General features: G+C 44.0%; 1 protein-coding gene across 2 annotated transcripts in view; it reads right to left on the reverse strand.

Annotated features, from left to right (window-relative positions):
- The window catches only part of ADAM17 (ADAM metallopeptidase domain 17), a 50,884-nt gene extending 32,403 nt beyond the window's left edge, over window positions 1–18,481 (reverse strand). For both annotated transcript variants that reach the window (XR_001482596.1, XM_015414012.1), the window contains exons 1-4: window positions 18,232–18,481; window positions 12,861–12,993; window positions 9,382–9,515; window positions 9,054–9,142 (exon numbers count right to left, since the gene is read on the reverse strand). Coding sequence is in view for 1 of the 2 variants with exons in the window: in XM_015414012.1 (XP_015269498.1) it covers window positions 9,054–9,142; window positions 9,382–9,515; window positions 12,861–12,993; window positions 18,232–18,379 (504 nt within the window). In the remaining variant the exon portion in view is untranslated. The remainder of the gene's footprint in view (window positions 1–9,053; window positions 9,143–9,381; window positions 9,516–12,860; window positions 12,994–18,231) is intronic.
- Between the last annotated feature and the right edge of the window lie 5,787 nt (window positions 18,482–24,268).

The following is a 24,268-nucleotide window of genomic DNA, read 5'->3' on the forward strand; positions in this document are numbered from 1 at the left end:
AGCTATTCATCAAGAATTTGCAGTTACTTCAATAGAATCAGTAGCTTGGCTGGACGCTTTTAGACTCAGGATCAAGATTCTTTTTAACTATAGATCTAAACTCCTTTTTAGACTAGAAGATCCCTTCCAGAATAAATGGAAGAGACTGGAACAACTAGGCCTTACTCCAGCTTTACTACTCTTGATGGGAAGCGAGAAAACTGTGTGCTAAAGGGTCAAAAAGCAGCTATTGATGCTAGATTTCAGAAGCACAAATTAGCGAGCAAGAAGGGTATATTCCCTTGTCTACAACAGACTTGCACCTCCAGCTACCTTATCAGCATATTTAAAGTCCATGACGATTCCCCAATATCAAGATTTAGTTTGGGGGGGGGGGGGGCCCTGCTAGATTGAATGCCATATTAACCCCAGAAATGAAAGGTCACTTTTTGGGAGTTCCGTTTTCAGAATGCTGGTGTTTCTGCAATATGGAGAAGATAGGTACCTTAGCTCATCTAATTATCGAATGTCCCAATTTCAGTGAGGAGAGAACGAGATGGATAACCTTGATACTTTAGAAGAATGAGCTCACAAATATTAATCAGAGCCTTTCTTTTCTTTTACAAGATAAGGACCCAGATATCACCAGTTCACTGACATCCTACCTTTTAGCAACCCAACTTAAAGTTAAAAAAACTTTTGTGACTGCAGCAGGCCCATAACGACGGTGGGGCTATTGGGGGCTCTGCCCCCTTTCTTAAAGGCACAAGAATTAGTCCCGAAAATGCAGCTTCTTCTTTTTAAAAACATTTTTAGGTGTGGGCCCGGTGGCAAGCCGCGGTGAGCCCCGCACTGATTACAGACCTGTGAATCCCTGTCAAGAAGAAGCAAGGGGTGGGGGGAAAGAGAAGGGGGCGGCACCAGCCAGGTCCCCAGCACACATGCCTGCCCTCTCCCTGTGCCAACAGCTGCACCAGCGGGGGCCAGCCGGTCAGAGCCGAAGCCACATCCCAGGAAATGGCAAGCATCAGGGCTGGCCATGGTGCAGGAGGCGGTTGGGCATGGAGCTGAGTGGGCAAGGAGCACGTGCCATGCTAGCCCAAGGGCACAACCAGGTCAGGCTGATGGTTGATCAACCCACCAGCTACCCATGGATCCACATCTGGGTGACCTGCATGTGGTGAGCCATGAGCCGGGCTCAATGAATAGTGGGCCCCACCTGTGCAGCTCGGGGTCCATCACAGCACTTACACCACGCTAACACCCCTGTAGGCCATATCCACAGTGGCCAACATGTTTCCACACTCGCCCCAGCATCCTGCTCTGGTCCAGCAGCTGGCAGGCAATGGGGGCAGTGGAAACTTTGACCTCCTGCGCGTTGAGCACACTCTGGCTGCCACCACCTCCATAGGCTACCTGTACCCAGCTGAGATCCTTCCCAATTGCTGCCACCCACAAGCTCTACCCCTAGAAGTTCAGAAATTTCCCAACCTGAAGCTGGCAGTCTGATGCCCCCCAGGACTAGTGGGGTATCATGCCAAAAAATGCGCTTCCTGGAGGGCAGCAGGAAGCACTTCTAGAAAAACACATATCGGCAATCCCTAAATTGGGATCAACTTGCCTCAACCCACCCCTACCCCTATAATTCTCTATTATTACTATGGTTGTCTTTATTATTAGTTAAATAATGGCAGCCCCGCCAGAAAAAAAATTGCCCCACAAGCTACAGAATCCTGGCTACGGGCCTGGACTGGAGTGAGATTCCCATCCCCACATGTGGGATTAGTCTGAAGGCTGTGGCCAAAAGAGCCGTGTTATAAAAGAAAGGAAGAAGCTGTCTACAAAACTCAAGATTTGTATCAGTCTGTGACTTCAGCCAATTAACTGAACTCCGAGAAGTGCTGTTACAATCTCCTTGAAAACAGCAGACTATACCACTGCCCCATCCCCACCAAAAGTCTGAACAACCTGAATGTATTTCTATTGGCTTATCAAAGCATAGGCTGAAAACCAATATATGGAGACTCTTCATAATAGGAATACTACTTTCCCTTTAGAGTATTTAATATACAGCTAGAAAGAAGAGTCTTAACTGTGCAGAAAAATTATTCTGACCTCAATGTTTTTGTGAGAATGCTCACAAAAGCTTCAAGATACAGACTAACCTTTCTGCACAGTGTTTTTAAACTGGTTAGGGTAAAAAAAAATTATAAGCCAACGACTTTTATTCAGCTTCTTAAACAGTCCAAAAACAAAGAGAACTGAAAGAGTGGATTCATTACATTCATTTACTAGGTAATGCCACCCTTGCTAGTGCACCAACTAAAATTATTTCCCAGTTCTGAAATTTGAAGATCATTTTGTTTTTCCTTCAAATCTTAACATTATGGACAGAACTAGGGAGGGGATTAGTAAATCATGTTCTAAAGGACAGACTCAATTTTTAAGACATTACTGTTGTGGAGGTTTCCTTGGGGAATAAGTTGGAATTCCCGCATTTTTCACTGATTCCCCCTTCCTACTTGTTTCCAGCACAAATGCTGCAAGGTTGAGCAATGGGAACAAGCAAGAGAATACGTGACTCAGAAGATTCAATTACACTTCCTGCTTGCAAGCAGAAAAGAACTGAGAATTGTTTTGCAACCAAGGACAAATTTTAATATTTCTACCACAAACCAAACTGCACCTCTGGCTGATACCTTTAACTTTGAGGAAAATCTTGCTGTGGAAACTGATAACTCACCACAAGTAGTAACAAGCACAGAGGTAGCAGATAATACTTTGAAGAAGTGTTTTATACTGACAGGTAAGACGGTGAACCTCATTTTTGAATCACTGAAAGAAATTAGACAAAACCTTGAACAATTTACAAGGACTGTAATAGGATTAACAAGACCAACAAAATTTGCAAGTGATGGCACGCCCACTGATGTTTGGCCCCATACTACCTCAACCCTGAAAGGGAACAACCCAGGTTTGAATCAGAAGAAGCAAGAAAAAGAAGGAAACCTTATAATTTGACTCTGCAATTACATAAGGTTTGCTTAATTGTATGTTGATACAAGGGACAGACTCCTCTTCTTCTTCTGTTTGGAAGTCCAAGAACCAGCTGTTTCTCGTTTGATAACTCTTTTTCCAGAGAACAACACTCCAATAGCCTTAATTTTGACAGAGACGCTAAACAGCTCGAACCAAACACAGAGGATACTTCTAAACTTCAAAAGCCAAAGATGCCTGCATTGTTACTCCAACAGGAAACCCTTTTGGGAACTAGAGGGCTCTTTCTGGTCAGAGTTTTTGCTAACACCACAATAACTCCTTTGCTTCCAAAATTGCAACATATAGCTACTTCAAATAATATGAAAGACTTCTCTTTGAAAATTTCAACAGCTATACCCCACCAGGATAAAATTAGCATGCCGGTTATATCTAAAGACTGTCAATGGGGAAGCAAATGCCTCCATCTCGAAAATTCTATTGAAGAAGATCTAATTCTTTTTCGATTCTACCAGAAGATGAACAATCAGCATTAACAACAAGACTAGAATGATTAAGAACAAAGCTTCTGAAATCAAAAGGAAGTTTCAACAACTCAAACGTCAACCCATTGGCCCAGAACATAATTTAATGGCAATGTGCTTAAGCTGGAATTCCATCTTGTAGCGTTACTTCAGACAAACCTAAAAACTATTGGGAGCCACTTACCAGTCAACTGATGGAATGTGAATCGGAAATACATCATACTCTTTCACATGAACCAAATCCTCCTGACCAGGGAGCCCTGTCTAGACATGGCTGCATTTTCCATGACTTAAGAGGATATCTGGATAAAATTTTGAATGACTGACAATTAAAGTTATTGTCATAGGGATGGCATAACAAGCTTTATGATTTAGAATTTCCAAATTTTTAATGTAAATTTGATATTTTATTATACAAGAAACCTGGGTCCAGGAGATCACTTCCCTAACTCTCCAGGGCTTTAGAGCATTTGCCACATTGGTGATTAAGACTCACTCTAGAGGTCGGGGCCTCACTGTGTTAATCACGGTCGATCTAAAAGCAGAAATTCAAGTTATAGAAAGTATTTGTCCAAATTATACTCAGATATTATTAGTTAAGGGACAGTATATAGGCACCTTCTTGTGTGTTGATGTTTACTTCTCCCCCAAATATTCCAGAACTCAGGACAAAGGGAAATTATGGGACCAGCTGTTTACAACTCTTAAAGACCTAACATCTCAATACTCTAACTCCAAAATGATTTTAGGTGGGGATTTTAATGCTAGGATTGGCTCGGGAAATCTTGACACTCGTACAGGCTCAGGTTACTTAACAAGCCTCTCCTCTAGATTGCCACTTGTTAGATCCTGTAATTAGCAAATCTGGTTTGAAATTTCTAGAGCTGCTTTCTTTGTTTAACTTGTACATTTTGCATGGGACGACGTTTGATAAATCAGGAGGTTCTTACACATATTTATCTTCTCTTCGTGCTAGTACAATTGATTATATGGCTTTTTCCTATATGAACTATATTTGCTGTTACACACAAAATGGACTGTGCACACACACACACACACACACACACACACACACAGGCTCAGAAAGCTGTACAAATCACCTGTTGTGATACTACACATAGAAGGTGCATGCATAAGCCTTAACACGTGAATAAGGTTTCAGCTACACAGCTATTAGCCTGGTGAGGAAGCACACATCTCCATTATTGTCAGCAAAACAACAACGTCACGCATGCCACATCTCTGCTTTATTTCTACATTGGCATTTCCTGCCAGATGGACCTTTTATGACCAGAGGAATGGCCAAGCTTCATCTGCACTTCAAGGAAGCACCCTGACGCCAAGTTTTCACACTTGCCCAGATGCCATCCTTTGAGTTAGGTCTTAGGTTACAATATTATCCAATCCTCTAGGTAACATCCCACTCCTATAGGTAACCAGTAGAATTAGTTTTGGGACAGACTAACAGGGAGGTGGGCCAGGAGGTTGGCACCGTCAACACCTATCTCCTGGATCTCCGATAAAAGAAGAGAACCAGTCACATGGTCTCTCTCTCTCTCTACTTGATCAACTAGCTAGCATCCCCCGCAACAACCCCTGTCCACTTTATACTCCTCTTTTGTCCAGCTTGCTATCCCCAACCCTTGCCTCTACTGCCCACACGTGCTGGCTGGTTCTAGTTGTGTGTTACTCCCTTAGATTTCTATTTTCTCCCAATCCATTCTTCATTGGAATCACCAACCTGTGAAGACAGATAAGTATCACCCATCATCAACCCTACCTGCTAATGCAAAAGTGCTTATTTTACTACTGTATTTCTAAGGAACTTGATTGAATGTGTGAGTGTATCAGTATTGTTTGTATGTGATATATTTTCTTTAAGTAAAAGACAGTTATTTGAACAACAACAGCCTCGAACTCCTTCTCTGGTAACCCGTTGGTGGGAACAGGACCTTGGTATAGTTGGCAAACACCCAGATTTAAATTTCCCAATTGCTGTAGATAAAGCAATTCGGCTAACACAAGTGAATCATCTTGAAGTGGGCGATAGCATTATAAGTGATCACTGCCCTCTAAAGCTAGTAATAAATTTTAACAGATTTTTTTTGGCTCCAACATCCGAATCTACCAAATATATATTTCCTGTTTTCAGGAGATGTAGGTGGATTCAGCAGTTACAAAATACAGTAGCTGTAGCTCTGGAGAGTGCCAATCTAAAACTCATACAACAAGCTCTACTTCAATTGGATACAAATATTATTCAATATTACGAAGAGATAGTACAAATTATTAAACCTTTACTTATTAATAGAAGACCTTTAAAATAGCAATCTTATCCCCCAAATGGGTGGTTTGATTTAGAATGTAGAACTTTTAAGAAAAAAAATAGCTACGCAATTGAGGTTAACTCGGCACAACAAAGAAGCAACTAGAATTCAACAATTAACCATATTTAGATCCCAGTATAAGAGTTTATGCAAAAGTAAAAAAAATTGCTTATGCTAAATATTTATGGAATTAACTGACCCAGGCTGTCACCGAGGGGGAAAAAATCTTGTTTTGGGGAGCTGGTTTCATTTCGTTTAGGTAGATTCTCCTCAACAACTAGATGCTCAAATATCTGGAAATACTTGGTATGTGCATTTTACCAAAGTTTACGAATCCATTCCATCTTCATCTAAGTTGTTAGGAATAAGGGAATGGGCCTCCGTTACTAACTTACAAATTCCACCAGAGTGGCCCCCAGTAACGGAGACTGAAATCGGAAACCTTATTACAACTTTAGCTTCAGGCAAATCCCCCAGGGAGGATCTGATTTCTACAGATCGGATAAAAGCCTTTCCCAACTTGTATTAGCTAAACTATTAAACAGATAAATGACTTGGGTATTTTTCCAGCAGGCTGGAATACTAGTATAGTAGTCCCCATCCATGAAAAGGAGACAAAACTCACACGGTCAATTACTGATCTATAAGCCTCCTTGACACAGCATCAAAACTTTATGGAAAATATCTTCTTAAAAGCTAGAGGATTGGGTCATTGACAATCATACTATGCATCCCCACCAAGCAAGATTCAGAAGAGGCCAAGGTACAATAGATCACTGTCTAACACTTTACCAGTTGGCCTATTCAGATATGAATGGACCAACTAAAGCCCTGTATGTAGTGCTTGTTGATCTGGCCTCGACTTTTGATTCTGTTGATACTGACTTTGGGAGAAATTGGCAAAGGCAAATATTGATGAAAGACTGTTTCTCATACGTGAGTTATACTCAGATACATATGCAAAAATCGAAGTGGGCATCTCGGGCTCCCTAACCAATGAAATTCCAGTGGCAAAGGGAGTAAAGCAGGAGTGTGTATTAGCCCCTTTACTTTTCAATTTATACATAAACTAGGAAAAAGGCCCGTTGTGGAAATAAATACAACAACCTCTAGAAAGAGGCTCTGGGCGACTGCCCTGGCCTTGGACACTCAGTGTCAATTTGCTGTGGCGACCTCAGCAGGGTATAATGCCACTGAGTCCACCATTTTCTCCAGAGGAACTGATCTCTGCTACCCTAAATAACAGTTGTAATTTTGAGTGATCTCCAGCCCTCACCTGGAGATTGGCAACGATGGTTCCCCAGAAGGGAATAGTTGGTTTGGAGGGTGGAGTCTATGGCTTTGTACCTGTCCGAGGTCCCACGCCTCCTGAAACCTCACCCTCTCCAGGCTCCATCCCTCACATCTCCAGGAATTTCCCACCTGGAGTTGGCAACCCTATCTCCTTCCCAGCCAATCATCAACCTACCTTTATTTCCCCCTCACTCTTCAGCTTTCCACCCCCCACACACCTGCAGCCTCTCCCATGCTCTGAAGCCCTGACTGCTACGTCACATTGGCTGTCATACGGGGGCCACCTCAGCAGCATATAAGGATACAGAGCCCACCATTTTCTCCAGGGGAACTGATCTCTGCCATCTGGAAAGCAGTTGTAATTCTGAGGGATCTCCAGCCCTCACCTGGAGATTGGACACATTTTACCTCAGAACAGCAAAACTGTTCAGAATGTTAGAGGCAAAAGTCAATCAAGTTGCATATGCAAACGACCTCTGTGTTCCAAGGCAAAGGCCAATAAGGCTGCATATGCAAATAACTTCTGTGTTCTGACTGGCTATGGGGGGGAGAGGAACAGCACAAGACTATCCGGCTCAGAATTTGTCTCACCTTCTATAAGCCATCAGAAAATTTCAATCCTACTGTTGTAATCCAATCTCCCTAACCCTTAATAAAACTCTTCATCAGTAAAGTTATTTCCCATCTACTGTATGGCACTGAATTACGGAGTTGGAAAAATACTTACTGGTCTGGAAACAACTAAAAATGGGTTTTTTAAGGTGTATTTTAGCACTGCCAAAAGAATTGCCAGCAGCTTTGCTGCAAACAGAACTTGGCCTCACTTCGATTAGGGCTCGTGCCTGCTTAGCAATATTAAAATCATCGGGAAAAACCAATTGACAGATATGGGCTCACTTAGCAAATCTAGTTATCACCTGTTGCAAAGTAAGGATACAGCCCGTTAGGATTTTTTAAATAACATTATTTTCCACTATACCATTCCATATGATTTTCTTAAAACAGCATATAACCCCAGAATGGCGTTCACATCAAACTATGCCAATGGAGCTACTTACTAGACGATATTCAAAAATACCACAGGAACAATGCATTTGTATATGCGGACGTTTGGTGGAAGACCTTCTTCACTATGTTTTGGTTTGCCCTTTATACTTGGAGCCTAGAAACAAATTTCTGGCTAGGACGTTAGAGAGTTAATACTCTCTTTCTGATTCTGACAAATCAGTATTTATGCAGTCAGACACGGATTCCCTTGTCTCCTACAGGATGGTACTCTTTGGTTTAGCTGCTAGGAAAATCAGAGCAAATGCGGTTTCTAAGAAAGCAACCAAATGGAATTCTTGTGTCTGAATGAGAATTTTTAGAGATGGATGTTATATCAGAAATTTTAAAATTCTAGGGCTGTAAATATGTTTTTAACTTGTAAAGGCCAGTGGCCATATACAATAAACCTTATCTAACCTTCCTACACCCAAGCAATTCCTGGGGGCCGCCCCCCCCCCAAGAACAAGTTTTCAGGGGGTGTTTTGGGATCAAGATGAAAATTCTAAGATACTTCATATCAGCAATAATCACTCATGTTACAAATAACCTATGGCATCGCCCAGTTTTTTGGTCGCGTACACACAGTTATTCAAAACTGCTACCTTCATTTTAAGAGTTTACACTCATTTTACAAAAGCTAAAAATTCAAACGGTGTTCACACCTATGGTCTCTTGGCACATACCTCACAATATGGGTCCTCAGAACTGTGCATGTTTGACACATGTGGAAAAATTCTTACACAGACAGTAAAAACAAACGTCAACCTCACCTTTACATTCTTTGCTCATATTAAACCAGAGAAAATAAAATGACCAGCCTAAAAGTATAATTTTCCTTTAATGATGTTTACATTGACTAGAATCAGGTTCTAATAATGGGGAGTACCTCAATATTATATTCTTTTTCATCAGTATTAATCCTCGCTGTGAAGTCTTCTCCACTTATATGTGCAGTGACCTTGGAATTTTTCTTACCTATTTAAAACAGAGTGAGAACAGAAATGAGTTAATTCCTGCCACTTACCCCACCCCTCACATTCCAATTAACTTGTCTGGTGAAAAAGGTGCATAAGGACTATTTTAAATAGGTACATAAGGAATATTTTAAATAGATCAGGTCCCATTCTTTTTAAAGTATTTGAAATTTTTGAAAGGGTTACCAGATTAGAGCTGCTCTGCCTACCAATACCACATGCACCCCATTTCACACTCACCTACAACATGCCCTGTGAAAAACTCTTGCCATTGTACATGATACTCTCTCTCCTTGCCTTGGCCATCCATTATAAGTGCTTGAAAGTTTTTTGGAAAACGTTCTACTGATGATGTTAAGTATAATTCAAAATGCCTGTAAAAGAATTTGTTTACATTTAGCATTAAAACACACTTCAGGAAAACACTTTTACCTATTCAAAAGTTTGTTGTAACTAGAAGACAGATGCAGTGCCACCTGTCTGCTACCAATTCCCTGTGGAATTTACTTCAGAGAACAAAAAGAACTTTTATTACAGAAAAAGGACATTTGCATCGGCAGCTGCAACAGTTCCCCCACCCTACCCCTGTAATTTATACATCAATTGCTTTTTAATACCCAGGCTTTCGAAGAAGGGTAGGTTGAAAAATGTACCTATAAATTATTAACCAGATCTAGAAGCCTTACTTGAAGCTCAGATAATAAACTGGCAGATATCTGTAAACATTTCATGCATTTGTCTTTCCAGCGGAAATCAAAGAACAGGGTTATCCTCTTATGTTACAAAGAACTTAAAATTATTTCCTCTTCACTCCTAATATACACAGAGCTCTAAAACAATGTTTATCAATTTCTGAAATATCAACCAAACCTTATGTGGCTTTATCAACAACATTCATTTTTGCATAGCCTCATCAGTCATTTAACAGTAATATATTATATAGGAATCATGCAGACAGAACAGTGCTGCCGTTACTGATTAGGAAGCACTAAAAAGTTCCTTATACAGAAAGAGGTACAAGTGCATAAACTAGCTCACTACTGGTACCATGGGCCCCCTGCTGTTTTTGTGGGCGCCTCCCCAGATCGTCAGCTCTCCCTCCCTCTGGCCCCCTCACCCCCTGATCGATCTGAGCCGGCATCTCCCTGTTTGAGCTCATCTGCTATGAACTGAGTCTCTTTAGGACCCAGCAGCAACCAGTGGTTGACTGAGTCACACACACATTGGTCGGATCGCAGCAGTTCGTTTCCCCTGTTGGGTTTTCTGTGCCAGGCTTCGGAAAAGATTGTCGGCTCAGGGAAGGAGTGGGGGTGGAAGCTTGATCCCCGCTCTCCTTTTATTTTTTAAAACATGGCAGCTTTCCTAGACCTTTTAGTGTCTACTAACATTGGGATTCTGGCTCGCCTCAGAGGAAGGCTCTAGTGGGGGCTGTGTGGGTGCACGCCAGGCAGACCCCCCTTGCCCTGGAGCCTTTGATTTAATGGACCCCCTCCCCCAAAAATCCCTAGCTACAGGGCTGCTTCTAGGGAGCCCATCTTTTGAGAGCCAGCTAGGTATGGTGATTAAGAACGGTGGACTCTTATCTGGAGAACCAGGTTTGATTCCCCACTCCTCCACATGAAGCCAGCTGGGTGACCCTGGGTCAGTCACAGTTCTCTCAGAACTCTCTCAGCCTCACCTACCACACAGGGTGTCCGTTGTGGGGAGAGGAAGGGAAGGCGATTGTAACCCACTCTGAGACTCCCTTTGGGTAGTGAAGAGTGGGGTATAAAAACCAACTCTACTTCTTAAATATAGCAAGAGCTGAACATGGCATCAAGAAGACCTCTCACCTTCCTCTAGGATTAGGAGAAGGGCAGGGACTCTCCTGATGCCACACTGAGCCTCAAGATTTTTTAGGAAAGCAGTGAGGTATGTCTCAACTGGGGAGGAAGCTGAAACTTGACCCTGTAACTGTGCTGGGCCTCAGAGGTGCCTAGGTTTCTATGAAACTCAGTATGCTGCTCAACTCAAGACCCCAATCCTCAATCTAGCTGGCCACAGTTCTCTCTAAGCTGCACTAGGGGGTGCTGGTGCACAACATTTCAGAGGCCAGTTCAGAGGATTTCTGCTTCAGCTCACAACCAAGCTTCCATAGGAAACAACAGAGGATGGGGGCACCAGAGGCTAGGTCTCCAGAGGCCAGGTCTACCAATATAGTGGACTGAGGCGGATAGACCCGTTCGCTGGATGCCAGGTCTACCCAGGGCTTTTTTGTAGAAAAAGCCCAACAGGAACTCATTAGCATAATAGGCCACACCCAACACCAGAGACTCATTAGCATATTAGGCCACACCCCACGGCTGCAGAGAGCCCGGTCAAGTTGGCCCTTGGACAGGCCGGGGAAGGCACGGGGAGGCATTTAAATGCCTCTCCGATCCTTACAGGGCCCCCCCCCGGCCTGCCCGCCTTGGAGTCGCAGGGGGGTCGCTCTCCTGGCCTTCCCTCTGTAGCTACACACGCACAGAGGTTTTGGCTGTAGTGGGTGTGGCCAACTCTGAAGCCAGCCGGAACTCCGATCCTGTGCGCTCCTGCCCAAAAATAGCCCTGGGTCTACCAATATAGTGGAAAGAGGCAAATAGACCTGTTCTCTGGAGGTCTGGTCTACCCCTGTAGATGTCAGAGGACAACATTTTGTGTAACAGAAATTTGACTTGTTTCTGTTTTCTCTTACAATGTTTAAATTATTTTTAAAATACAGTTTCAATATAGTTTCAAAGAATTCATTCAGAGATTTTTACATTATGGAAATAATCTTCTAAAATTAATTTACGGAATATCAAATGTAGACTTGCTCACAGTTCTAATACTACTAGCATTTTTCGCTCACGAGGTAGAATTTCTGTTCATCACGCTGTGGAGCTTAGAGGGAACACTGGTTATGGCAAGCACAACTTTTGTCTGGCTAGAAAAAAGTCAAAGGGCATGGATCCTTCCTTATGCCAGAGGAAACACAATGGCAAATATCAACAGTGGAAGGGCAGTACTGGAGAAAATACAGTAAAAGCATTCTTAATTCAACTGTACTGTCAACCTAGTATTTGTAGAACATATGCATTATAATCTCTCAGTGAAGCCAAAGACTCATAAGAACTAGTAAGACTCGTAACAACTACTAAACAATGGAAGTTGGAAGTTAACAAGCCAGGTAACGCTATAATAGGGATGGGTACAAACCTAAACATTCCGGTTCGGGGCAGCCCCCAAACTGAACCTTGAACCAAGCAATATATGCCTCAAACAAGCCAGTTTGGATTCCCCTTTCTCCCGGCCATGGCAAGCCATTTCACTGGTCGGTTTTGCTCCCCCTTGCTTCCAAGTGGGTGGAAGTGAAACCGACCTGTGGGGTGGGGTGGGGGCTGGGGGACGGGAAGCAAACTAACCAGTGAAATGGCTCACAGCCATTTCAGCCTAACAGCAGGGGGGGTGTACCCATCAGCTGTTAGGTTTAAAAGGCTGTGAGCCATTTCAGCCTAGCAGGTCAGCTGTAGACCCACACTGCTCAGCTGTTAAGTTTAACAGCCAAACCGGACAAACGCTGAACATTGGTTCCGGGGTTCTGAACCGGGCCAAGTTCATGCCAAATTCATGCCCATCCCTACTATATAATACTGATGTTTACAACTACTCGCTATGGTAACAATATTAAGGCACATGTCTTTTTGCTAATGTTTTATTACCTATGCAATGCTGAAAAGCTCAAGAGTTGCTCTATATGGGACTCGGGCTGCAGGTCTCTTCTTCTTAAGGAGTGTTGTTGGATACTGGACACAGAAAGAATGTCATAGTCTGAGAGAACAGATTCTAGACTTTCTGCAAGAAAAATGAGAAAGTTTAACAAAGCTATGAAAAAATGCATAAACTTTTTTAGGATTCTCCCTCTCCACAACTTGAACAATAAACGTTATAGCTATAGTCCATTACATTACCATCGGAAAACACAAGTTTGAATCAGTAACTGGGGGGCAAAAAAATAGCCAAAAGCTTCAAACAGCAGCACTAGTGTGCTTCTGCTGCATTGATGATATTCTCAAATGAATACTTGCCCAAGTAAGAATACAAACACAATCTCTCTTCTCTCATCCTTACCTGTAAAGCAGGCATAAAAAAGAAGCTCCACAATTACAAAGGAGAATTTCATAAATTTCGGTGGTACAGAAGTTATGACATGGTATATTGAGGAAGACAGGTGATTCAGCAGAAAACCAATGATATCCTCATTCACTAAGGAAAAGCATTCTAACTATTTATCATCAATACAGAGATACTACGCCTGACTCTCATGATTCCTCAACTCATTTCTCCATTTTTTACAATTAACACATCAGACAAGGATCTGAGAGACCAAGGTTCAAACCCCAACTCTGCCACTGAAGCCCATAGGATGACCTTGGGCCAGCCACTCTATCTCAGCCTAGTCTACCTCACAGGGCTGCTCTGGAAGTAAAAAAATGGAGGAACGTAAAGAACAATGTTGTAAGCCATTTTGGCTCTCCACTGGGAAGAAAAGTGAGGTATAATATCTAGCCTATCAGCCATGGCAAATCAAAGATCCTGCTCTTTATAGTGGGTAAATAAATGAATTGATCTGCTACAGAAGTTAACATGCAAGGAACTGAGACTCGCCTTAATAACTCACATATCCAGCTCATGTTAAAGCCCTAAGTGGTTTACTTAAGCAAATTACTTGCATAAAAATGGTATATCTTTATATATTTGTCTCACTGATCATACAGTCTCAATGTGTTAACAGGCCAGAAACTGATCATACTTAATACACATTTAAAAGCTAGATGGGAGACCAAGGAAGGCAATGGCAAACCACATCTGCTTGTCACTTGCCTTGAAGGCTCCTTGCTGGGGTCTCCATAAGTCATTTGCAACTTGTCGGCACTTATGCAGTACCTATCTATTCAGTATTTGTGATAATGTTTACAGAATTATTGCAACCATAAAATTAAACATATTTTGAAGAAAAGTCAACAAGGACTATTGAGCTGAGGAAGACAGGAGAGCTGCACACACTATAAACTTTTAAAATGCAGTATTAGCAGTAGTAGAAGCAGTAGATGATGAGATATTTCACTAGAGAGCTACAGTCATCAGGAAATGAAACCAGGTATTCCACACCCCATTCCAAAGATTTCTTTAAAAAAACTGCCACTATCAGCTGTACCTGTAATCATTGTTCCCTCTAAGCTCAACAGTGTTGTAAGCAAAAATCTACCTCATGAGCCAAAAAACCTAGTAACGTTAAGGTTGTGAGCAAGTCTACCTTTGACTATTGCGTAAAAGAAGATTATTTCCATACCCTTGTAAAAATCTCAGAACGAATTGTTTTAAACTATATTCTAAGACTAATTTAAACATTACAAGAGAAAACAGAATCAAGTCAAATTTCATTATACAAAATGTCCTCTACAAGGGTAGACCAGGCCTCCGGAGAACAGGTCTCCCTGCCCCTTTTCAGTGTATTGGTAGACCTGGTCTCTTTAGAACAAGTCTACCCACCCCAGTCCACTATATTGGTTGACCTGGGCCTGGACCGTCGCCTTGCGCTGATCCTTAGAAAACATACCAGCACTTAGGGGAGAAAAAGCTGTACAGTCTATTTTGGTTTTTTAGTGAAATATGACAACCAGCATTTTTGTTAATCTATTCTTCGGCACTCAGCCTTCCTTATAGTCCAACTCTTGCAACCAGCATTACATGTCAAATATAACAGAGGTGGAACGATCACTGTCAGAACCCTGCCTAACCTAACAAACAGGAAGTTGCTTAAATGTTATCAACTTGCCCAAACTACTTATTTATTCAAATATTTATATCCCACTTTTCCCTGTGACTCAAGGCAGCTTACAAATCATACTGGAAAGCATAACAAGGGTGGGCAAAAGAATTGGTGATTCTGGCTCAATTATCACCTACAGGGACCATTATAGTCAATGAGCCCCATAGGCTATAATGGAGAATTGATAGGGGGGTATCTGGAGCTCAGAGAGGGCTGTCTTTTGAGGTAGCAGCACAGCTGCTGGTGCCTCTCATAAAAAAAAATCCCAAGTTTCAAAAAGATTGGACCAGGGGGACCAATTCTATGGGCCCCAGAAAGAAATACCCCCATCCTTCATTGTTTCCTATGGAAGGGAAAAAATGTTGTGAGTTGAAGCTAAAATGCCCTGAGCAGCCCCCTGAAATGCTGTGCGCCAGAGCCCCTAGGGCAGCTTAGAGGGAACTGTGCCTGTAATAACCTGCTCTTTCTTCCCACAAAGTAGCTATACACAGCAGGCCTTGACAAATTTTCTTTGGCTCTATGAACCATCCCCAAAATTAGGAGCCATACACATTTTTTCAACCTTCAGGTTTAGTCACCATATTTTCTAATTATTGCTACCACAAAACCTAATCCTAACACTCTCACAGTTTCTCATAATTTGATTAAAGGTATGACAAACTGTTGTAGCATGTAACTAAATATAGCAGTAACCACGGCTGTCATCACCAAAACAAAAAACTCACCTCTTAACGCTAACCTAACTTCTCCCCAATTTATCATAATTCCCATATTGCTCTGAAAAAAAAATCATTAATTGAACACTACAGACAGTACAGACAGCAACTGGTTAAGAAACAAATTCATCCAACACCATTGAGTGGTGTAAAGTTAAGGTTACATATAAACAAGTAGTGACAAGAACTTTACGCATATTTATTTTGTATCATACAACAAAACAATCTGATATGAAATGAAAGCAGCTATGGTTTGTATCCAGCCAGCATCTTCACTCAATCTCAGCCAATTCCTCTCCTCCTGACAGCTTCAATTCCATGCAGGATTGGGTCCACGTAGGTCCCATAATCCCCAGCACAGCCTTTTTGGTGGTCAAAGAGGACCACTTCCTCCCTTCTGCACTACTGGAAAAAACTGTTTGGATCCAACTCTTTGTACTTGCACTAAAAACTGCTGAGGGATACTACAACAAAATTACTGCTGCCCTGACCTGGATAGCCCAGGCAAGCCCAATCTTATCAGATCTTGGAAGCTAAGGAGGGCCGATCCTGGCAAGGATTTGGATGGGAGACCTCCATAGAATATCAGGGCCGGGAGGCAGGCTGTCAAGCCACTTCTCTGAATGTCCTCCATGCCCCAATAGGAGTCTATGACTTCCAGGCACACACACACACACACACACACAAAACACAAAAATACAAAAACAAAAATCATGGCTGAATTGCTAGGTGCCATGGTGACCTGGCATCTGGGTTTTGTCAAGCCCTGATATATACTCAAGACTACTAAACAGTATTTTTTTTTCTTATCAACATATAAAGTTGCCACATTATCAGCCCATTGGTTCATCTAGCCTGATACGGTGTAGTATGACTGGCAGCAGCTCTTCAGAATCTCAAGCAGAGTCTTCCCCAGCCCTGCTAGATGCCAAGGACTGAGGACCTTCTGCATGCAAGATACGTACTCTGCCCCAAGCTACATGTGGACTTTGCAAGCTTTTTCAATCTGTAGCTATGTGTGAATTTGTTAGTAACAGCAAGGACACATTACTCACATATTAGTAATCATAAGTACTACTTTCATATTAGTAATGGTGAGAGTATTACTGACTGTAAGAGGAAAGCAGAAAATTAAATGAAGTGTTTTCCAGAACTGGAGTAAATGACTTCTGCAACTTTTGTTATTGTGCAATCCACAGTTACACACCTTCCCATGCACCAACAGTAGAAACTGTCTGGATAGCAACAGTCAGGTGTTCATCACATAGCTTCACCAATGAGATGGGGCGGTGGGTGGTGGAAGGGAGACATGCAAGCATGGAGGAACTTGGCCTTCAGTCTCTCTCCACATACATGCCATTATCCCAGACTGCAACAGTTCTGCAGGGGAGATGTTATTTTGCCAGTTGGAAAACCCACATGTATCCCAGGGAACGCACAGGTTTCCACAAAAGGCATCCCCAGGATTATTCCAGATTGGGAAAATGGAGGGGAGGCTGAAGCCTTTTCTTTATGCACGCTGCGGTCCAGATCCAAATCAGGCAATGCACATGAAGGAACTGAAGAGAACCTACAACTCATGTGTGACTATGTCCTGTTGGGAAAAGGATGGACACACTGGATTCAACTTGCATATGTGTTAATGTATTTATCTATTATATGTTGCCCCATGCTGCAGACAACCAAGTTCCTGCATTCCCCGTGATAGGGATGCAAACTGTGACCATGTAATGCTTTAGCGTTATCTTCCGCCATTAACAACCCTGGGCCAAATACATGTGCTGTCCCCCTCTGCTTATCAGGATCCCCCACCTGCTTTCCTATGGTGATACAGTCATCAGTGACCCCATCCCTCATACACCCACTCAAACTAAATTCCCACGAAAGAACCACATATTATTCATTCTGCAGCCTCAACTGTAAAAGGAAAAACAACAACAAAAGGCCTTTATGTATACTTTTTAACCAGTTACCCACCTCGGGTCCCAGCTGCCCACAAGGAGAGCAGGCTTATAACTGTCTCAATAAATAAACATGGACATACCCTTAAGAGAAACCCTTGCCCTCACACCTCAAACCCCAGCAAGATCTTCCGTCTTCCCTCTTTAATCATTCAGTACATCTTTATCTCACCCTTTCTCCAAGGAGTTCAGGGGGGGTCTACACTGTTCTTCCCTCTTCTATGTTATCTGAATAACAAGTGTGAGGTAGATTAGGCGGAGAGACGTTGACTTGCCCGACGAGTTTTACAGCACAAAAGATAAGAGTGGGGATTTGAACTCCCGATCTCCTAGAACCATCACACCGCCCTGCTCCTCACCGCAACGAGGATACACACGAAACATAACCCGGGAAACGAGGCTTCTCGCTCCTCTCTGTCACTCTCCCACTCCACACCTTAAGCCTGGCTCACATCTTACGAAGGCTCACCTCCTTCCCTCCCCTGGCCATGATTCCGAGGGTGCCGTCCCCTTCCCTTCCGTACCCCAAACGTGCCTGAGAGATGAGGAGGGAAGCGAGAGCCCCTCTCGCACACTCGCTCACCATAGTGCGGCGGTCGATGTTTCCCTCGGGGCTGTTCGACGGGATGAGGCGAGTGTCTCCGCGCCTCCGACCCAGGAGCCGCAAACACCGACACGACGCAGACGAGGGCGGGAAGCCACAGAGCATTCCGACGGGGCTGGAGGCTCATAGCGGTCCTCCAGCGGCAGCGTCCGGCTTGGCCCTTCCTCCCCCCACTTTCTCCCACATAAACAAACACCCCCTTCCCTCAGCGACACCCAACCGAGGACGCCACCGCTTCCCTGCGACTGAATCCGGAAGGGAAGCCTGGGTGGCTGGGACTGCCCGCGAAGCATGATGGGTGGAGGCGAGGGCCGACATCTTGTTCCGCTGGGCAAGGCCGGAGAGGGGAGGGATCTGGGACAGACGGTGCCCGCAAGTGTTTTTGTGTGCCGCCCTTTGGGTTGCAGCCAGTGTTCCCTCTCAGCTGAGTGAGTGTGAGCTAGCTCACAGTTTTTTAGCCTCCAGCTCACCCATTTTTGTCTCAGCTCAGGAAGGAGGGCTCAAGAGCAAGCTAACTGCTGCAGCAGCAGCCAAATCGCTCGCTCACCACTTTAATGACAGTAGCTCACAAAGTAGAGTTTTTGCTCACAAGACTCCACAGCTTAGAGGGAACATTGGTTGCAGCGCCGTCCAGCTGGAGTTTAAGCCGACAGGAAACTTTGGATCTGGTAGCGCTGCTGAGGTCTACCGCAATGCAGTGATAGGAGTCTGGTAGCCCCTGAGAAGTGTTCGTTCTAGTAAAACCTTTATTAAACTAGAGCCCATTTCGAGGGAGGCGGTGTAAGGGATATGGAGGCTGTTTTGAGGCGAGGAAAGAGGAGAGCGCAGCTTCAGGACCACTTTAGGAAACAGCAAAAGCGGGCCGACACACAGCGCCACCCTAGGCTTGCTTAATCAGAAGTAAGCTGCATCGTTGTCCAGTAACGCTTACTTCCAGGTAAGTGTCCATAGGATTTCAGCCATAGTCTTGCTTTTGCTCTAGCTTGCCTTGGTTTTATCCTAGAGCCTGTTTGTCAGTTGCCTGTCAGGGAGGAAAAATCGAACAATATATTACCTGTCGTTGCAGGAATTATGTACTTGTTCAGAACTCGGCCAGGTATGGGTGGCAGAATGACTGGGAAGGGAGAAAATCCAGAAGGCGCTCACCATTGCTGTATGTGAGAGTCTACTTACTGGACACTTTTCAAATCCAGCCAGATACCGTAGTTATTCCCTTTCTTTTTTATTGGAGACTTTCTCTTGAGTTTTCTGAGTGGAAAAAGCACCTGTCCAAGGTCACTAGGCAAGTCTACAGCTGAACTAGAGCTTCGTTTAACTGCTTGAAAGCATTAGGAAACAAAGCATTGAGTTATCTGGTAATGCTGACTTGGGGCATTTGCAGGAGAAGCGTCAGGCAGGAGCCGTGGTGACCATCTCTCCTGCTTGGATGGGAGTTCACAGAGGAGGAGGATGGTGGCAGACGGGTGGTCTCGGCAGGGAGGTTCAACACAAAAAGGGGGAGGGGACTAGGAGCTTAAATTTCGGGGGTGAGAGCTATTGAACTGTATGAGATTTTAATTGCAGGCCAATGTTGTTGTTTCAGAAGTAAGCGGCCAGATATGGGTGGCAGAATGACTGGGAAGGGAGAAAATCCAGAAGGCGCTCACCATTGCTGTATGTGAGAGTCTACTTACTGGACACTTTTCAAATCCAGCCAGATACCGTAGTTATTCCCTTTCTTTTTTATTGGAGACTTTCTCCTGAGTTTTCTGAGGGAAAAGCACCTGTCCAAGGTCACTAGGCAAGTCTACAGCTGAACTACAGCTTCATTTAACTGCTTGAAAGCGTTAGGAAACAAAGCATTGAGTTATCTGGTAATGCTGACTTGAGGCATTTGGAGGAGAAGCGTCAGGCAGGAGCCATGGTGACCATCTCGCCTGCTTGGATGGGAGTTCACAGAGGAGGAGGATGGTGGCAGACGGGTGGTCTCGGCAGGGAGGTTCAACACAAAAAGGGGGAGGGGACTAGGAGCTTAAATTTCGGGGGTGAGAGCTATTGAACTGTATGAGATTTTAATTGCAGGCCAATGTTGTTGTTTCAGAAGTAAGAAAATATATCAGCTTTTATGGTACACTGTGTTTTATTAACAAATTTAGTGTAATTTTTAAAATACTCCAGGATTAACTAGCTTGAAAACTACAGTGTAATTGTATTCTTGCTTTAAAATCTTAGATATAATGCCACGGAATCCATCCTCCAAAGCAGCGATTTTATCCAGGGAGACAGATCTGTTGTATTCTGAGGGGTCTCCAGGTCCCATCTAAAGCTTTTTATTATTTATTTATTTATTTCGATTTCTTAACTGCCCTTCCCCGCTTACGCGGGGCTCATGGCGGTTTACAACAACAGAGTTTGACAACCCTAGGCCTGGCAGCATCCTCTGGGTGACTTGAGACCTTCTGACTTGCATGACTCAGCTAGGCTTGGCCCCTTGCTACTGTTCAGCAGCAGCCACCCTGTGAAAGCCAGTATGGTGCAGCAGTTAGAGCTTCAGAGCAGGTTTTGTGAGACAGACGTTCAGATCCCCATCTTGTTGTGGAAGCTGACTGGGTGATTTTGGACCAGTTACATACTTTCAGCCTAACCTACCCCACACGGTTGTTGTGCAGATAAAAATGAGAGAATAATGGAAGCTGCTTTGGTCTCCACTGTGGAGAAAGACTGTAGTTTTCCTAGGTAGAGGCTGCAGGGGAGGGGGGTGGAGACAAAACGCTGAAGATGGGCAGATAAAGGTAGCTTGGCTGTTGGGTGGGAAAGAGATAGGATTGCCAACTTCAGGTTGGGAAATTCCTGGACATTTGAGGGGTAGAGCCTGGGGAAGGTGGGGTTTGAGGAGGGGAGGGGCATCAGACCAGTATGCCATAGAATACGCCCTCAGAATTGGCCATTTTCTCCACGAGAACTACCATCACCAACCTCCAGGTAAGGGCTGGAGATGACCTGGAATTACAACTGCTCTTCTAGTGACAGATAAAATGGCTGCTTTGGAGGGTGAAATCTATAGCCTTATCCCCTGCTGGGGTTCCTTCCCTCCACAAGCCTCACTGTCCCAAATCTCCACCCCCAGGCCTCCAGGAACTTCCCAGCCTAGAGCTGGCAACGCTGAGGGGAATTGATCTCTGTAGCTGGGAGATCCCTCGTGATTCCTGGAGGGCTGCTGCTGCTGCTGCTGGAGAGGGAGAGGAAGCAGGCGGGTGGCTGGGTGTGCTGCTGCTGCTGCTGTGCGGGGGAAGGGGGAGCAGGCAGGAGGCTGGGAGAGTGATGGGGACAAAAAGAGTTAAGGGGGGAGAAAGTGATGAGTTGGGGAGGTAGAGAAATGGTGATGAGGGGGTAGAAAGAGGAAGTGACATATATGGACGAGAGAGTAAGAAAGGAAAACCACCCTGCAAATTTCTTGCAAGTCCCCTCTTGTTTTCTTATAAGACACCTTGGATCCTCCTGAGTAGTTAGAAAAGCATTTTAAAATAAAGTATCAACAACGTAAGAACACAGGATCAGACCAATGGTCCATCTATTCCAGCACCCTGTCTCACACAGTGGCCAACCAGTTCCTCTGGACACCCAACAACAGGGCATAGAGGCCAAGACCTTCCCCTGATGTTGCCTCCTGGCTCTGGGATTCAGAGGTTTAATGCCTCTGAATGTGGAGGTTCCCTTCAGTCACTATGGCTAGTAGCCACTAATAGAGGTATCCTCCGTGAATCTAATTCCCTTTAAATGTATGATCAAAGGAGCCAGAATTATGGCCTCACTAAGTTCTCCAGTGGTTCTGCTGGGTGACCTTGGGTAAGTCAAAGTTCTCTGAGAGCTGTTCTCCTCTCCTCCCCCCCTCCTTCTTCACTTGGCATTATAAGATAGACAAGTGGGCCTTGGCTGAGGCTGCCTTCAAGAGGAGGGTGCCACAACAGGTGGTCTCCGTCTAGGCACTGTCTCTCCCTCCCAGGGACGTACTGCTTTTGTAGGGATGACCAACCCACCCCAGGACCACTGGCGATTTTTCTCACAGTGAATCTTCCTTCTCGGTGGTCCAGGGGTGGGTTGGTTGATTCCACCTACGGGTATTGACGTTGACAGCCCCTACTTCGGAGATGGCATTCTATGTGGGGCGGGTCCAGCTTACCCCGTCTCTCTTTAGGTCCACTGACAATCTGCACAGGAGGCCCAGGCAGACCTTAAAGAACTAGCATTTGCTGGACTCCCTGTGGAAGGATGTTGAGGGCCTTTTCTGGCCACATTACTTTGGATTCCAGAGGAAACTGTAGTGACTGTTGGTTGGTCCCTTGGGGAGTTTTTCTTTCCTTGTATTGTTTTAGGATGCTGGAGCCACATGGGAGAAACCCCTCCCCCTACAGGAATTGCAAACTAAGATGAGGTGACCCTGCAAGACCAGAGGGAGGAGCTTTTCCCAAATGTGATGACCGACCCACCCCCTCACTACTGAGAAGGAAGATTTATGGTAAGGAAGATCTTCTGTTTTCAGACCTGGGCCATTGGTAGTATACCAACAGAACTGAGGACAGAAAACAAGCCAAACATGAACTACTGTATTCTGTTGAGGATTAACCAAGCACAGGCCGATTCCTAGATTTCCTCTTCTCAAAAGCTCTTCCCCAACCCAGCTACCATCCACTTGCACCTTTGCCTGGAACTCCCATACTTGCAAGGCATCAGCTTTCTTGGGAAAGTGTTTCAGAGGATAGCCAGTTGGTCTGCACTAGAACAGCAAGATTTGAGCCCAGTAGCACCATAGATACAAGATTTTGGGGGGTATATGCTTTGAGTGTCAGAGGTCTCTTCCCTCCCTTGGGGAAGAGTGCTCCACAGCTTAGGCGTGTTTATGGAGCGGGGAAAGAAAATCCAAGTAAGAACTACTGAATTACCCACTTCCTGATCTTGCTGTTCAGTTTACACAAGGAAAGGCAGAAGGCATAGTGCTGCACACGAGTGAGCAGCTTGTTCTTACCAAAAACAGCAGAGTCTGTGTAAGGACTTATACGCCAGTAAGTGGTGCTCTGTGGATCCCACTAAACTGAGTTTAACACTGATCTAGATGACTGGAAAAATTGTTTATAAAAAAGTATACATGTACTTTCTTAGGATGATCCACAGAAGCGCTAGACACTCCAGTGCATGCTGCATACCTCAGGCCAGTTGGGCAGAATTTGCAGTTCATAGTGGGTTCTGATTGAATTCTGCCAATTCCTGAGCCAGTGTTTAGGATTTAGCTGCTTCTTAACAACCGCGTTCCCAACAGCATATTTTCTGTATGCAAAGTCTAGACATTTACTAGTTTTATCTAATTGTAACTATGATCAGAGTTTGCAGTCAATCCCTGTCCCCAAGCTACTCAACTGAAAGAAGCCATACTTTGCAACTTAATCCTAGTTTTCCCTTCACCATTTCTAAAGTTGTGGGTCAGTCTTGAGACCAAAATACTGTTTTATAAGTATTGAAAACTGAACGACTGTTGAGACTAGATTACAGTGCCTTGGGAACTGAGACTTGAATGCAGTACTTTTAAGCATTTAACTAATTACTTGACTTACATCCATTTTTGCCCGTCTGTCTGTCTGTCCCCACTGAGTAATCATGGCTGTCCTAACAATAAGCACTGCCTTTTTATAAAACATCAGTTGGATCTGTTATGTACCCAGGAGCAACAACACTGTAAGACTGCTGAAACAAAGGTAGCGTGGAGCTAGGATAGGAATCTAAGGTCATACTATGCAAAATACAAATGATTCCAAGTACGAAAGCTTGTAATATTGAATGCATTAGGCATATTTATAGATTATGCATGCCACATATTAAGGTTTCCTCCCCTTGCATATCTGTTAATTTTTACTCCATGCAGTGCATCAAAGAGGTACCCACTTGGTGCAAGTATTGCAAACTAGAAAGTTGCTCTGCTATGGAAAAAGCTATTTAGGGATTTATCCTCAGAAGTAGCTGCATGCAAATGTTACAAAGCAACATA

This window comes from Gekko japonicus, unplaced genomic scaffold, assembly GCF_001447785.1.
Source record: "Gekko japonicus isolate JY-2015 unplaced genomic scaffold, Gekko_japonicus_V1.1 scaffold2597, whole genome shotgun sequence".
Classification (NCBI taxonomy): domain Eukaryota; kingdom Metazoa; phylum Chordata; class Lepidosauria; order Squamata; family Gekkonidae; genus Gekko; species Gekko japonicus.